Genomic DNA, 16,156 nt, shown 5'->3' on the forward strand with positions numbered 1-16,156 from the left:
TCTATTCCATAATAAAGTCATCATACTTCACTGATCTTCTGTGCCCTCTTCCCGGACCACTCTCCTTCATACCCCCTGCAACTGGTGCTTGTGTGCGTTCCTGGGACACTTCTGGCATCTCCCTTTCTATTACTTCTATGACATCCCTCGCCGATGCCTCCAGTTCTTGCTCTCTGGTTGCATCACGGTCTCGGAAGTTGCAGGGACTAAACTCCTCTTGCTCTCTCTGAGTTATCTGATGCTTCTCAAACATTGCCACATGTTCCATGTTTCATGTATGGCCGTCTACGGTGCGGATGTAATTTGTCCCTATGTGTGTGACGTTTATGGGTTTGCTGAACTTCGACCCTGTCATTTGGTCTTTACATGGTAGATGAATTTTGATTCAGTCTCCTTCCCTGACTTCACGACTTTGGGTCGCTCTTCTCCAGTCGCTTATTTTCCAACTTCTACACAAGCTCTACATTGTTAACTTTGTCATCTTCCTTTACTCTGGTTAACCATAGTGGTACTAGTGTGGACGCCGCTCTTCTCCCCCTCAGCATGCGAAATGGCGACACTTGGGTGACCCCATTGGGGGTTAATCTGTGGGCTGCTGTGGCCTCCTTGATGGTTTTCAGGGGATCCATTCCTGATGCCGTTGCTAACTGAATTTCCCCTTTGATAAACCTATTCACCCTCTCAACTAGTCCATTTGCCTGTGGGTGGTGCAACGCAGTTTTCCTTTGCTTTATTTGATGTCTCTGCACAAATGACTCCATCTCCTGTGACACTAGTTGGACCCCATTGTCTGTGACAATGTCTTTGGGGGGGCCTGCCCTCTGAAAAATGGATGTGAGGACTTCTATAACTGTTGAAGTGGTAATGTTCGGGACAAATTCCGCCTCCACCCATTTTGAAATGTAGCCTACCATCACTATGCCATACCGATGCTCTGGCGCCATCACTTCTAATGGACCAATGTAATCTAATCCCACTTTGTTCCATACTACTTCAGGGATTTGTGAGGGAATCATCGTGGCTTGTCTGGTCTTCAAACGTTTATCACTGTTCATGCACCTGTGGTATCTCTAGATCACGGAGCGTATGTCCTGAACCATAGCTGGCCACCAGTAGGCCTCTCTCACACGTCGGCGCACCATCGTGTTCCCTAAATGCACTGAGTGGGCTCTGCACAGGATAACTCTTCTCATTCCCACTGGTGGTATTACCTGGTTGCCTTTAATGATCAGCCCTTCTCCCTCTGATATTTCATCCTCCACCTTCCAGTAAAGCCTCATACCTTCTGGGATGGCTCTTTCTTCTGGCCAACCACTCCTGGCACACTCTCTGGGTCTCACCATGGTAGGGTCTTTACTGTCCTCCTCGTTCCAGTGGCCTTCACCCAGCTCTAAGAACTCTAGACCCCTGAGGTCCTGGATGGACGTGACGATGCATTCGTCCTGCAGAAATGTGGTTGCTCTCTATTTGTTTCTTGGCAACCTGGACATACAGTCCGCTTGGGCATTCCTCCACCTGGCTATGTGGGTTATCCCAAACGTGTATTCCTGAAGTTTTTCCGCAATGCGCGCCGTGCGGGGTGTTGATGACTTTGTCCTTCCTGGACTGAGCATGTGGATAAGGGACTTATGGCAGGTGACCAACTTAAATTTTGTGCCACATAAGCAGGTCCTGAAATGCTCCACTGCCCATGCACAGGCTAATATCTCTTTCTCCACAGTGGAGCAGTTCCTCTCGGCTTTGGACAGTGCTTTGGAGGCAAATACCACCACATATTCTGGATCTCCTTTCTCATGGGAGAGCACAGCACCTAACCCACATGCGCTGACGTCAGTGGTGATGGCAGTATCCCACGCGGGATTGAATGGCTGTAGGCACAGTGCTTCCACTATCTGTCCTTTCATGCTTTCTACAGCCTCCCTTTTGTGCTTCAGACAGGCGAACTGTGTTCCCTTTTTGAGCCGGTCTCTCAGCGTTGCAGTGACTCCTGAAAAATGTGGGATCAACTTGGCATAATATTCTGAAAGTCCCAGAAATGATCTTACTTCTACCTTGTTGGCAGGCTCTGGAGCTTTGACAATGGCTGCCACAAGGTTCTGTTTGGGGCTGATTCCTCGGGCGTGAATCTTGTACCCTAGGTTTTCGACTTCTTGTGCTTTCAAGACACACTTCTCATATCTCAGTTTTACCCATGCATCCTGTAGCCTGGTGAGGACTTTCCTCAATGTGACATCATGCGTGTGTTTGTCATTGGCGTACACCAGTATATCATTCTGGAATAGGAGATGTTTCCTATGTCTCTCGATAGTCCATGATTAACTGTAATGCCAAGGCTGCTGATGACAGGCCGAAGGGCATCTTGGTAAACTGGTAGGTGCCAAATGCGGTGATGAATGCTGGGAGGTGCCTGGAGTCTTTGTGAATATGAATTTGATATGCATCCCTTATATGCAGCTTGGAAAACACCTTGGCTTCCTTCATCATGAGGATAAGTTCATTTACGCTGGGGAGGGGGTAGCTATCTGAAATAACCTCCAGGTTGAGGCTATGAAGGTCTATGCATACTCTCAAGTCTTAAGAGTTTTGCTTTTTGATCAGCACCACTGGGCTCAGCTACTCCAAGGCTTCCACTTCATCGATGGTGCCCTCTTTCACCATTTTGTTGAGTTGCTTTTGAGTATGTCCCTTGCGGTCACTGGTACCGGCCGTACTTAGTGCATGACAGGGATGGCGTTGGCCTTGAGCATTATTCTGTGTACTCCCTCTGTGTTGACTGCCAATACCTGATCCTCCGTACTGGGATCTAGTTTGATCTTGAGTTTGGCTTGGTCGTCCCATCCTAGGACCGCTGGGCCTTCTATGGACAAGTATACTCTTGTCATGGTTTCTTTTCCTTTGAACTCCACAACTCCCTTAATGTACCCTAACAGGTTTACTGACGCACCTCCAAATACAGTGGTTTTATGGCGTATGCTGAGTACTTCAACTCTGTCAGTTCCCATCATTTCCTTGTACGCGTGTAGGGGTAATATGGTCAAGGCTCAGCCTGAGTCAGCCATCACTCTTGTCCCCATTTCGTTCACTCTGATCACCCAATGGGGCTTCTCCCTCCTGGCTCTTGAGCTGTACACCATCAACACGGTTGGTCTCCCTTCTTCTTCCAAAGAGGATTCTGCTTCCACGTTGTGTTCTGCATTAATTGTCCTCACTGTTTTGCTGCGCCACCTGCAAACCAACGCAAAATGAACAATTTTCTTGCACACAGAGCACTCCTTGTCCCTCGCTGGACATTCCCTGTCATTGGCCAAGTGTTTCATACTAGTGCATCTGTGACACTTTAGCAGTTCCTTTCTTCCCCACTTCCCTATTTTCTATTTCTTAACGTGATCGCTTGGACCTCTGCTGGGATGGGGCAACCGGCAAACTCTTTCTGTCGCCCTGCGGTCTCTTCTACGGCCCTCGCTATCTCTACAGCCTTTTCTAGGTGAAGTACCTTCTCGAAGATGAACTTGTTGTGCACCTACCTGCTTTTGGTGTGGACCGTTACCATGTTGCAAATCATTCCTTCTGCATTATTGTAACGATTTGTCATCTTCCCTGTGGTGTATTGGTCGCTGCTCATCAGTATTCAGCTGTTCGGGAAGTGCTCCCTTCCAAGATGGCGCCGGATGCTTCTTGGCAGTCGAGTCATGCATCCACTGCCAGCCAGGCTGACCACCCCCCGACTTCGGCGAGTGCTTTTCCGGCTCGGATTCCAACGCAGCCTTGCGTTGCTACTCTTCACAAGTACCCACGCTTAGTAAGTTTTGCATGTGCCTAAATCCTTCTCTCTACTAGAATTGCTACACTCTGTGTGTTTCTAATCTCTACGTTTCTACTATTCACACCCTTCCTGTTCGTCTTGGGGCAGTCATTGTGTGCAACCGGCACAGAATTTCGGATTCCCTGCCTGCAGCACCATTTCATTGTGCAAGGGTGGTCAACTCGTACCAAATGGGTAGGTTGGGGAATATTAATAACCGGCACTAGGGAAATTCGGTTGCCGTGTTGTCCTACATTTTCCATCCTTCTTGGTTTCAGTTTAACCTACATAGACTGTCTCCCGTTCCGGTGACCCTTTTTGCCAAAGAGCTTCGACTAATCCAGGCTGCCACTACTTCTCATTCACTCTACAGGACCCCTGTCTCACTAAGTTGGTACGTACCCGACAAACGCTTCTAGCTGTCCACCTTCTATTCCCTACATATCTTACTCACTTTCTCTTGATTCCATCTCTTGCCTTACTGTTTGTTTGCACATCTTGGATAAAGGGCTCCACTGGTTCGACCTACAGTGCCAATCAGAACTACAACCAGCCCAAAACTCCGATCCAGTTCCCACAAGCTAAACTCCCGGGTAAGGTTGTTTTTTGCTAACTCTTATATTGCCTGAGGGGAGGTGCCTTCTTACGTTTCTGTGTGTTATTATTGTAGCCGGGATCCAGCTCAGTGTAGATCCTTCTATGACCACAGGAGAACATCACTAACAGGCTGAACCAGATAACCGTATTCATCGTTCTCTAGCAGCTCATCAAAGGGTTTTCTTCCCCACAAAGGTTTCCCTGGGAACCTCTCTGTGTTCCAGTTTTCTAGGAGCGCAGAGGGGACTTTCAGGTGGATTCTCCTATCTTCTAGCTGGGTCTGCAGTATCTGATTGCCGGAAATCATTTGCCTTATAAAGATTGTACCAAAGAACTTATCCTGGTATGACAACTTTAGCAGTTCCTTTCTTCCCCACTTCCCTTCTCTTGCATCAGCCACTTGCTTCTCTTTTCTATTTCTTAACGTGATCGCTTGGACCTCTGCAAACTCTTTCCATCGCCCTGCGGTCTCTTCTACGGCCCTGGCTATCTCTACAGCCTCTTCTAGCTGAAGTTCCTTCTCCAAGATTAACTTGTCCTGTACCTTCCTGCTGTTGGTGTGGACCGTTAACATGTTGCAAATCATTCCTTCTGCATTGTTGCGAAGTTGCACAGTGTGACTAGTTGTCACAACTTGGTTATATGGTTCCACGGGTTCTGACGCTTCTTGTTTGCGACCATAGAATCGTATTCTGTGCAGCACTGTGTTTTTCTTGCTTGCAAATCGCTTCACAATTCTACTTGTAGACATCGTTGTTCTCATCTACAGCTGCATTGGGTGTGTGGCCAGCAAAGACCCGTTGTCCTTCTACTCCTAAAGCATTCAATGACATCACTCTGCGCCTCGCAGTCGTGTACTGCACACCTCTTGGCGCCTACATGTATGTCATGAACAGGGGTACCCATTATGGCCATGGGATCACAGGCCTATTTGGCGTTTGCAGGAACGGCGGGGGAGGCGTTGCTCCTTGCATGGTGATTTGTGGGTGTCAAATCCTGTCCTCATCGCCAAATATGCAGTATATAAATCAGGTCACTGATGGCTTGGAGTAACAACTTTATTTGCCTTGACATAGTCAAGTGCAGGTAACACTGAACACGGTCTATATATTGTTCATGAGTTGCTTGGGAGCAGGGATGAAGTACCTGGAGGCCCATGGCTGCTCTGGGGGCCTAGTGGCAGTCTTAAGGTCCTCAATCAGGAGGAGTGCCAGGAGAACATCTGATCTGTGTCTCTGGCATCGTACTGTGTCTCTATTGACAGTTCGCGCGGCTGGGGGCGCTTTCGTGAAGGATCTTGCAACACTACGTCAGTGCCACGTCCCGCGAGCTTCCTACACCAGTGCTTGTTGCTATCCCGGGGTGTGGAGATATTTTGAATCGGGGCATGTTAGCTGTAACTGCAATCAATGGTCGAAGTGTACAAAAAGAAGTAGTGGAACTATGTTCCGTGCTGGCCTGCACCTACTCCCCACTTGCTCCCCACCAACGCCATCACCACGCCCGCTCCCTGCGCCACCCAAACCCCCAAACAAACACACCCGCTGTTTAAGGGAATCTTCAGTTCAGTGCACTGAAGTACAAGTTTCAACTTCTTCCTACACTTTTATTTAAAAATGAAACCATTCCAGAATGGTTTATTTTTAAAATGAATTATAGGAACAGTAAAACTTAAACAATAAAAGTAGAGGAGCACCGCTCCCAACTGTTCCAACCTACTTTGACCACTGACTACAATAATATGCAAATGATTAACTAAAATTCACCCATATCTTTAGGCATTTACATCTAATCATTGTTAACCAACCACATATCTCCTAGCCTGCATTTTACCATGAATGTTTTTCTATGGCCAGGGATTAGCTGCCCCTTTGAGAAGTTTGGGCAAGAGTTTGATTTGTTTTGTGATCTCTGCATTGTTTACTCATGACTTATGTGAAGAAAAATGAAATTCCTGAATCTTATGACCCCAGGTCCGATCAAATGTATGTATGTTGTGTGTTAATACTTTTAATGAAATAGAAATAAATTATTGCTTCATGCTTTCAAATTGGATCCTTTTATATGTTTCCAGCTTGTGCTTTTAGTTCACCACACATTAAATGCAAATTGCTAGAACAATGGGCAGGGGGAAAAAGAAAACCGGCAGTCCCTCCTTCAGAATACGGTCACATACTATGCTGCTCACGGAGTTTGATGGGAACAAGAGGTGTAAAGCAGAGAATGGTGGAGCAGGTCTTGTGACTCCAGCAGGTTAGGTGACCAATTGGCAGACCGCTTTGAGATGTGGCTCACCTCTCTGGAACTGTGTGATTACTGACAACTGTAACCAGGACTGAGGAAGGGAGAGGGGTTTGTACAGCTCTTCCTTTATTTCGGTGCCATGTCAAAACATCTTGCATGAGGGCAACAGATTGCATTCACTACTACCATATTGAGGCCAGAGAGAGGACCACCATCTTCCTTGAAGGCTGAAAAGGAAACTCTTGAAGGACTACACATTTGTGCCAACTTAACGAGAATACAATGACATAGAACCTAAAACGTTTGAAAGCAATACTCATTGGAGTGTCTACAAAATGAGTATTTAATCACAACTGGTTATAGCTATGGAATACTTGCTCAACTCTTGCTACTTTTGCCCAATATGAGGCCAGGTTGTTGCGATCATTCCAGCTGACAGGGTTGGAAAAGGAATAAATAATTTGGGACACAGAGAAAGCAGATGGACTACTGAAGTTGATGCTGGATGAAGAATCAACTGATGGGATTGGGGAGGAAGCATGTCATTGACAGACAGATGCCGGGAACCTGGCTGGTGATCCAGGAAGCCAGATCTATGAGCTCATGTTCACTGTTAGTTGTTCCCAGGCAGAAGCTCTCCAACCCCAGGAGGAAATTAGTCAAGATTTAGGTTGTTTTGATTATAGGTGGCTGGATTCACCCATTCATCGATACTTTTATTCACTATATGGCTACGTGATATGCCATCTCCCCTTTTTTGATAGGTTTGGACATTAGGGACCTCCCGAAACTGAAAGAAAATAGCCTGGGACGGATTGATATTAGATTGTCTATCTAAGGGTAGGCTGACATGAAGACTATGATTCCCAACATTGCTATTACCTGGATAGAAAAATACTTGTTATTGTGTATCTCCTTGTTGGGCCTTTAGATAGACACCTTTCTTAAAGAAGTATTGACCCCCTTTGTTACATGCGCATTAAAAAGCATAGATCGCTTAGAACCAAATGTATCTATATTTTAAGTTCCGCCCCCATGTTCATAGAGGACAATGGGGGAGACTCAAAGATAAATATGTCATGTTGTTTGATTATTTCTATACATACTTTATGGATGCCTCTCACTTTGAGGGCTTTGCTCTTGTTTTTAAAATTGTATTAAAAAACAAATGGCTTCTAAAAATGCAATAGGGTAACCACTTGGGGTTTGGCCTTATGGTTTTCATCTGCTTTGTCCTGGGAATGGACAGAGATTGTTGTAGACTGCACTATTTTACTGTGGGTGCATAGCAGAAATCTGTCACACACGTGATTTTACAGGCAGGTGACTGGAAACAACTCCCTCAATAGCACACATTTTCCTCTTGATGGGGGGGAGGGGGAAAGCCATGGTTGTGGCTCTCCACTGTAAGGCATGATGGCCCTGCTGCTACTGCCTTTGAGCCCGGGACGCATGGAACAATGTTTAAAAATTGGTAAGGCAGGTGCTCTGTTACCATCATGCCTTACATTGGAGAGCCACAACCATGGCTTTCCCCCACTCCCCATCAAGGGGTAGATTTGTGCTATGGAGGGAGTTGTTTCCAGTCACCTGCCAGCAAAATCAAGTGCGGAAAATACAAGTACCAGAATCCTCAGAGCTAATGAACTTGCCACACCTGAAACAGAAATGTAGACCGGCCTGAAATAACTAAGAAACTGAGCCTCCCTGAAGATTGATGAAGTCATGAAAACGTGCGTTAGGAGGAGAAGCTAAAGACTGGTAACAGAGCGCCTGCCTTTACATCTTTAAACATTGTTCCAGGAGTCCCGGGCTCAAAAGGCAGCAGCAGCAGGGCCATCATGCCTTACATTGGAGAGCCACAACCATGGCTTTCCCCCACTCCCCATCAAGGGGTAGATTTGTGCTTTGGAGGGAGTTGTTTCCAGTCACCTGCCTCCAAAATCAAGTGCACAAAATACAAGTACCAGAATCCTCAGAGCTAATTAACTTGCCACACCTGAAACAGAAATGCAGACCTGCCTGAAATAACTAAGAAACCCAGCCTCCCTGAAGATTGATGAGGTCATGAAAGCGTGCGTTAGGAGGAGAAGCTAAAGACTGGTAACAGAGCCCTTCCTTTACATCTTTAAACATTGTTCCAGGAGTCCCGGGCTCAAAAGGCAGCAGCAGCAGGGCCACCATGCCTTACATTGGAGAGCCACAACCATGGCTTTCCCCAACTCCCCATCAAGGGGTAGATTTGTGCTATGGAGGGAGTTGTTTCCAGTCACCTGCCAGCAAAATCAAGTGCGGAAAATACAAGTACCAGAATCCTCAGAGCTAATGAACTTGCCACACCTGAAACAGAAATGTAGACCGGCCTGAAATAACTAAGAAACTGAGCCTCCCTGAAGATTGATGAAGTCATGAAAACGTGCGTTAGGAGGAGAAGCTAAAGACTGGTAACAGAGCGCCTGCCTTTACATCTTTAAACATTGTTCCAGGAGTCCCGGGCTCAAAAGGCAGCAGCAGCAGGGCCATCATGCCTTACATTGGAGAGCCACAACCATGGCTTTCCCCCACTCCCCATCAAGGGGTAGATTTGTGCTTTGGAGGGAGTTGTTTCCAGTCACCTGCCTCCAAAATCAAGTGCACAAAATACAAGTACCAGAATCCTCAGAGCTAATTAACTTGCCACACCTGAAAAAGAAATGCAGACCTGCCTGAAATAACTAAGAAACTCCGCCTCCCTGAAGATTGATGAGGTCATGAAAACGTGCGTTAGGAGGAGAAGCTAAAGACTGGTAACAGAGCGCCTGCCTTTACATCTTTAAGCATCCTTATGACTCTGAATTGTCTGTATTGTATTGTGGTACATATCCCATTCCTCCTTTCTCTGTCCTTAATTACCAATATTCTCACTGTTCCGGTTACTTATAGCACTCTCATATGCTTTCATTTGCAATCTCTCTTACTTTTGCTCTCCCAGCATTATGTCCCCTGTCATCCTCCTTCTCTCCTTCTGAAATCATTTTCCAATCTCATTCTGCTGACAGACTTCCTTGCCTTTTGTTACACATTCTATGAAAATAAACTGTGTGCATCTGCTCTTCCTTTTGGTAGCGCACTGAAACTTTTTAGTGAAGCACCTTTCCCTTTTCTCAATTACTTTTCATCAATGTATGTAGATTTTTAAAAATGTTTTCTTTCAATTGCCTATTTCTCATTTGTGTAATTTGCCCACTCATGCTTATGATATATATTCTCTTTCAAAATGTCCTGTTTATTACTAATAAAAAATGCCTAAAAATGAGATTAACAAATCAGGGGTAATCTCGTGTGTGCCTAAGAGGCAAAGTATCTGACATTAATTCCAAAATAACTAACAAACCCTTTAAAATGGGAAGTGGCTTGTGTAATTTTTAAAAGTGACCTAATGGGACCAATCTAGTTCACGCATGTGTAGTGAATGGGGACGATTTTGTGTGTAAAATAGGCTCACAATATGGTTTAGTCACATATAGCTTTCTTGGCAAAACAACAATGTTTCAAAATATATACCTTCACTTAACAACCAAGTGCTTAGCTACCCCGTAATCTTATATAATTCAATCAAGTGCTCCTTCAGCTCCTGGCTTCAACATAACATGCACAAATAGCATGACATTTTCTTTCTTCAAACCTACTCAGTTGTCAATTTCTTCAACTGGTGTTTGTCATATGGACCTAAAGCTGAGCCACCCTACTCTAGAAACACAAGCACTACACGTGTGTGTCACAAAAACCCCTAAAAAACGAAAGTCAGTTCAATGAGATCTGGTTCAAGGCCCTGGCTCCTTTACAACCTTGTACACAAAATATGAATATTTTCAAAATACACAAGTCAATCATAATACTCTCTCTATATTAACAATGTTGATTCAAAATCACTCCACTAGTATACAAACATATTATTTTGTTCCAAAAAACGAAAGGTTATACATTTTTAAAAATCTGCCTTTATTCTCTATTCATGGCCGTACATGCATCAGCTCTAGCCCCACTAATTCCTATTCATTTTGCTCATAATTGCATGATTTTGTACTTATTTTTCTGTCTCAATGTTAATAGACCTATATACATCTATACAAAGCTTATTTTCGCTGGTGTCTTATACAAGTATGTCATTTTATTTAAAAAAAACAGCATATTCCTCATGTCGCATGCAGAAATGATCCACAGGTGCTTCAACACCACAGCTATATCATGTTTTCCCTGGTGTCTTGCCTTTCACAAGGAATGCAAGCAGCTCTGTTTTTCTGCAACTAGTAATCACTCCCTTGCTTCGTGTCAGCTCTTATCTCAGCTTTGAAAAAGTCTTCGAAACTCCCTGGTGTATTTCAAAGCAACAGAATGCTGTATCCGTTTGATACATAACTCTCGCTCTGCCCAATATGCTTGGTTTCTGTCCACACATCGTTCTTTAAAATAAATACATGATTATTTTATTTTCATTCCTAGGGCATGTTATGTTCAAACTATCTTCATTTGTTGAAAGCATTGTTGTTGTTTTAGCTCACACACCAGCCTGAAATGCTTTTGACTGCACGCTTTCCTAGCCAAAGAAATGCTTGCAGAATCTCCCACTTCTGTTTTAGTAATCCTCCTTTGTTTACATATTCTATGAGTCGGATTTATATCATTCTTGGGTTTCCAATCTGTCCAGAGTTTTATCTTTCTGCATATTGATTTTATTGATTTTGAACCCATTACTTGATGTCAATCCTTTTGTTTAAAACGTGTAACACAAATGGTGTTTTGCATAGGTGCATGAGAGGAGTGTTCTCCATAATGACAAATCTTAATTGACTGCCTATACTTACCAGATCCTTAAATAAAGCCTCTATTTTAACTTAAATCATCACCTTTAACATTGTAAAACAAAAAATATGAGCAAGCCCCATCAATCGCTGCTCATTTCTCTTGTTTCATCGTTTTATTATACTTTATCTTTAATCACTGTTACTTCTCAACTCTTCACACTTTTATCGGTCTTCAATAGTCTAACCAACAAACAATCTTTAGACTAGTCAGACATTTACACATTATAAACACTGTGATCACCTCTTCCCTCGCCTTTACTTTTACCCTGTACAGGGTTTAAGACATCACCTTATGCGATCCTGACCACACTTTTTTATATTTTACCATACTCCCACTGGAGTTTAAAATGTCTGCTTCTAACTCTCTTGAATTAAGAATCTTTAGGCGGTCTCTCTTATCTCTACAATGATTTCCCATTACTCAAAATGATCACAATTCCCCTTTATTTGTACATAAACATGTTTATTAATTTTCTCATGCCTCTGTCTTTCACAATACATACCATAATTCATAGATGCCAGGTGTGCTAAACTGGCGGTCATGAGGACATGCTCCTGACAGAAATTAGATCTTCCTACAGTTTGTCACTCACCTACCATCTTTTCAGGCATCTCTCTTCCTGTCTGCCAGCACGCTACAATCAAGAAAAAGGTTGTGGGTCGTTGTCCCTGAATCTTATGAAAGACTTTAGGGCCCCATTTTTGGGCGCCACTTGAACTTGAGGGCCATGCTCCTCATCTTCCATCAAGCACCAGCCATCTATTAACAATCCTCAGAGAGAGACCAGAGAAAATCAGACGACTTGGGGCTTTTTTTTAATTATCATAGCCTTAATTGTTGGGAAGCAGAAATGAAGTGCCCAACAGATAGATCAGATGGGTAATTTGGCTTGTAATTAAAATCGGACAGCACCCACAGATTAGTGAAGCAGAGCTGGAGGTCAGAAACCAGCTCCAAAAAGGTGTCACAGAATTTGGGATCGAGACCAGGAGGGGCGATCAATCATCCGAATATGGAAAGACAACGTGGGCAAAAGAATAAAACGTGCCAAAAGGCCTCCATTTTAATATCATGACTGAGGAACAGCACCGTACTAGTAAACTTTGAGCTATATATTATAGCAACCCCACCCTTGGCGTGAATAGTGGGCCGACGAGCATGAAGGATACTAAAGCCTGGGGGCAGTAGTTCAACTACTAAGGGACCAGATGAGTCACAGAACCATGTCTCTGTGACACAAGCAAAATCTGGGGAGTTCTCATCTGAAAGATAGGATATGATAGGTTATTTATAATGCGCTTAATACCCAGAGGTTTCTAAGCGCGGACCTTGGGATCGAACCCATATTGCGCCATGTTGTCTTGCTTCCAAGGCGAGCATGTTGCCGCTGAGCTATCCTGCCGAGACTCGCTGAGCTATCCTCCCGAGACTAGATCATGGCAGTGTGCAGAATGCTCGACCAGGGAGCGAGCGTTCAACAGGAGACATTTTAGATAGAGGCGCGAGGAGGCTATATGGATCATGGAGGACCCCAACCCAGCAAAAAGCCAGGGAGAAATTTGGTGGAGGTAGGAGAAAGCTACAGTCACAACCACCATGAGAGCTCCAGGCCATAAGTAGCAACAGGCTGTGACCAGAGGTCTCGACCCGGCATCCCGCCAAGCACAGGCGAGCTTGCCTGAAACGGGCGACCGCTTCCCTGGAACATAAGTGCCTGCAATCACGTGGGTGGGAGTGACGCGGCAGCAAACGGAGAGGGAAACAAACTTCCAATAATGTTAATCACACAGAGTAAAAAGATACTTTTTGTGTGCAAAACACATTTAAATAGATTGACATCCGTTCTCACAATACACGCAACTGCCTCACATATGATAAATGTTTAAAAATAACTAGGAACAGTAAATAAGATAACAGTCATTTTGATGGATAGTAACATCTAGTAATGATTGCTTTCACCTTCAGTGCAAGGCAGTAAGCGAAGCACCTTGGAGTTCATGATTTGTTGCCATCATCATGGCTGGGGCGTGTTGATTCTGAAATGTGGCCAGGTTATTACAAAGGTGAGCATTTTCGGTTTTGTCGCCTTTCTTTGAACAGGCTGGACAATAACCACTTCAAGGACGACGTGATGGACCTTCTTGCCAGCGTGCTGACTGCCAAGGACTGTCACATTGAAAAAATCAGGTGAGAAACGGGATGGGAAGGGCAACATTGGGAAACTCTGAGGCCTTGGCTGTGAAGTAACTGTATGAACCGAACCTGATATGACTACAGTAGAGTTACCATTTAAATTAAAATCATGGAGCGAGAGAACAATGTTGAAATGCTTTCAAAATGGAGGGAAAAGAATAATGTGGGAATGATGGAGGCTGCACTGCATTTAAGTAAGTTTGCGCATGTGTCCAAAAGAGCTCTCATGTGGCAATGAGTGGGTGTCTAATAGTGTTTGTAAAGCCCATTATGTGGAGGTGTCTGAGTCCAGTGAGTTGTAGAAGGAATGGAAACTAGTAAATGTTTAGGTCAGTGGAGTAGAGATGTATGAGTTCAAAATAAGTTGCACGAAGTCTCTGATATAGTCAGGGCAGGGGGGGCCGGGCAAATGCCTGGGCTGCCATGCCCCCAAGGGCGCTATTAGCCCCCTGCCACGCCACCTCGGGGGAGTCTTTCAAGGGCTCCCCGAGTTGGCGTAGTGGGAGAAGGAGCGGCAGGTGCCCTTTTGTTATTAAATGCGCACGTTGAGGCGGGGTGCATTTAATAACAATAGGGTGCTGATGCTTTGCATCAGCACCCTATTCAGGCGTGGGAGCGAGGAGCGAGGCGGTTTTCCTTGGAATAGGGCGCTCGTGGATTAGCATGAGCATCCTATTCCAGTGATCAACTCCCTGCCAGGCACCGGAGCAGGGGGGGGTTAGAAATAAAAGGTGGCGCTCCTTCCCGCCCCCACCCACCCCTCCGCCTGGGTGCACAAGTAGGGGGGCGCTGCTTCTTTTGTAACCATCCCAGGGCTCTGCTGCCACTAAAACCGTCCCTGGATATAGTGACGCATGACAAGAGTGATAGAAATTCGGTGAGCCATGAACGGGCCTCCACTGCCCGGCGTTCGAGGTGAGTGGTGTGGGAACGAGCAAGATTCCTCTGGCGTGTCATGAATGAGTGAGTCTTTGAAAAAGTACAGAAGGCCAATGGTGCAGGAGGGATTGAGCACTGAATTGCATGATGCCCGAGAAATGAGCCAGAATACAGTCCCATGAGGGAAATCATCTGGGTGCTGGGGGACAGGTGATACTCGAGTGAACTGTGTGTGACACTATTTATGAGACCACGCCATGAGGCTCTGTTGTACAGTGAGAGTATATCGATTTGAGCAACTCTGCAAATATATGTTTAAGCACAGTCAAAGGCCAGGGATTTGACACATTGTTGTCTGGTTTTGCCACATTTGGGCCTGTGCTTTGTGATCTCGGTAGGCTCGGGGAGCTTTATGGGGGTGCTCTGGAACACTGGCCTTTCGACTCTGCCGCAGATGTGCCAGTACACGGTAAACGGGTGCTCCCTCTGCAGGTCTGCTCTACTCCCCATCCAAACCTGCTGCACTGCTTCTCTTTTCCCTTAGTTTCCTTTCACTACTTCCTCCTTGACATCCTGCAAGGATCTATCCTGCTTCAACTCCCAGCCCCCTAGCTTCTCTTCTTCTGTTCCACTGAGTGACACTGACACTAGCCTTTCACACCTCTCAGTACTTCCCTTCTCTATGCTCAGGTCCTCCTTATGAGCTTGCTGTCTCCTGCTTTCATTCTGCTCTCCTCTTCTGATCTTTCCACATTCGTTTCCCCCTTTCTTTATCTTCCGGTATTCTGCCTCCTTTGCTGCCTCTCTCTCTCCGCCAGTCTGTTTCTCGCTTTCCTACTTCCTTTTCTTCTCTCTAACACGCACTTGTCCACATGCCTCTCTTCGGCCTCGTGCCGGGCTGGCGGTACTCCATCTTCTTTTCTACAGTCACAAGGCGCTACAAAAGATGCAGCAAGCACTGCGTGTTTATTTTGTTTGTCAGGACGGTGAGGGGTGCACACGTGTAGGGGTTCTTGTTTTCTTCCTGGGTTAGTCACGAGGCATGCTTCTGGCTTCTCTGTGTCCTGGGTTAGTCCCCTGGAAACTCTTTGAGCTGCCTTTCTCTTTCATATTGATTAGGGCCTCCAACCTTGCTTCTCTCTCCTTGGGCCATTTTTCTTCCCGCTTGACTGGTATCACCACCATTTCTTTCTCTGTCCTCACTGTTCGGTACTTTGACCTTCTTCTTGATCAAGTCCACTGCCCTTTCTCTCTCTCTCCTCTCTCAATGGACATGTTCTCCTTGGCCTCTGCAATTCATTTTCTGCCCTCAGCATTTGGTGCTTTCCCTCCTCTTTGCTCAGGGCCACCACCATTTGTTTCTCTGCCCTCTCAATGGGTGTTTTTTGCTTGATCAGGGCACCCACCCATTCTTTGTCTGACAACTTCTTGAGCACTTTCTCACTGATCAGGTCACTTTCTCTTGTCTCCCCACCTCTTGTGTGCTTTCTGATGTGCTCAAACATTCATTTTCATGATCATTGGGAAGCCCTAGTGCGTGCAACTGCGTGATCAGTGTTAGAGCTGCTTAGTTTTTTCTTCTCGTGACATCAGTGA

General features: G+C 45.4%; 1 protein-coding gene across 1 annotated transcript in view; it reads left to right on the forward strand.

Moving 5' to 3' along the window:
* Nucleotides 1-16,156, forward strand: part of NLRC3 (NLR family CARD domain containing 3) — a 425,619-nt gene that overhangs the window by 73,903 nt on the left and 335,560 nt on the right. Inside the window, exon 3 of the mRNA XM_069646866.1 lies at nt 13,589-13,675. Coding sequence (XP_069502967.1) covers nt 13,589-13,675 — 87 coding nt within the window. The remainder of the gene's footprint in view (nt 1-13,588; nt 13,676-16,156) is intronic.

The sequence above is a fragment of the Ambystoma mexicanum genome, chromosome 2q (genome assembly GCF_040938575.1).
Source record: "Ambystoma mexicanum isolate Mex_15411 chromosome 2q, UKY_AmexF1_1, whole genome shotgun sequence".
Lineage (NCBI taxonomy): Eukaryota > Metazoa > Chordata > Amphibia > Caudata > Ambystomatidae > Ambystoma > Ambystoma mexicanum.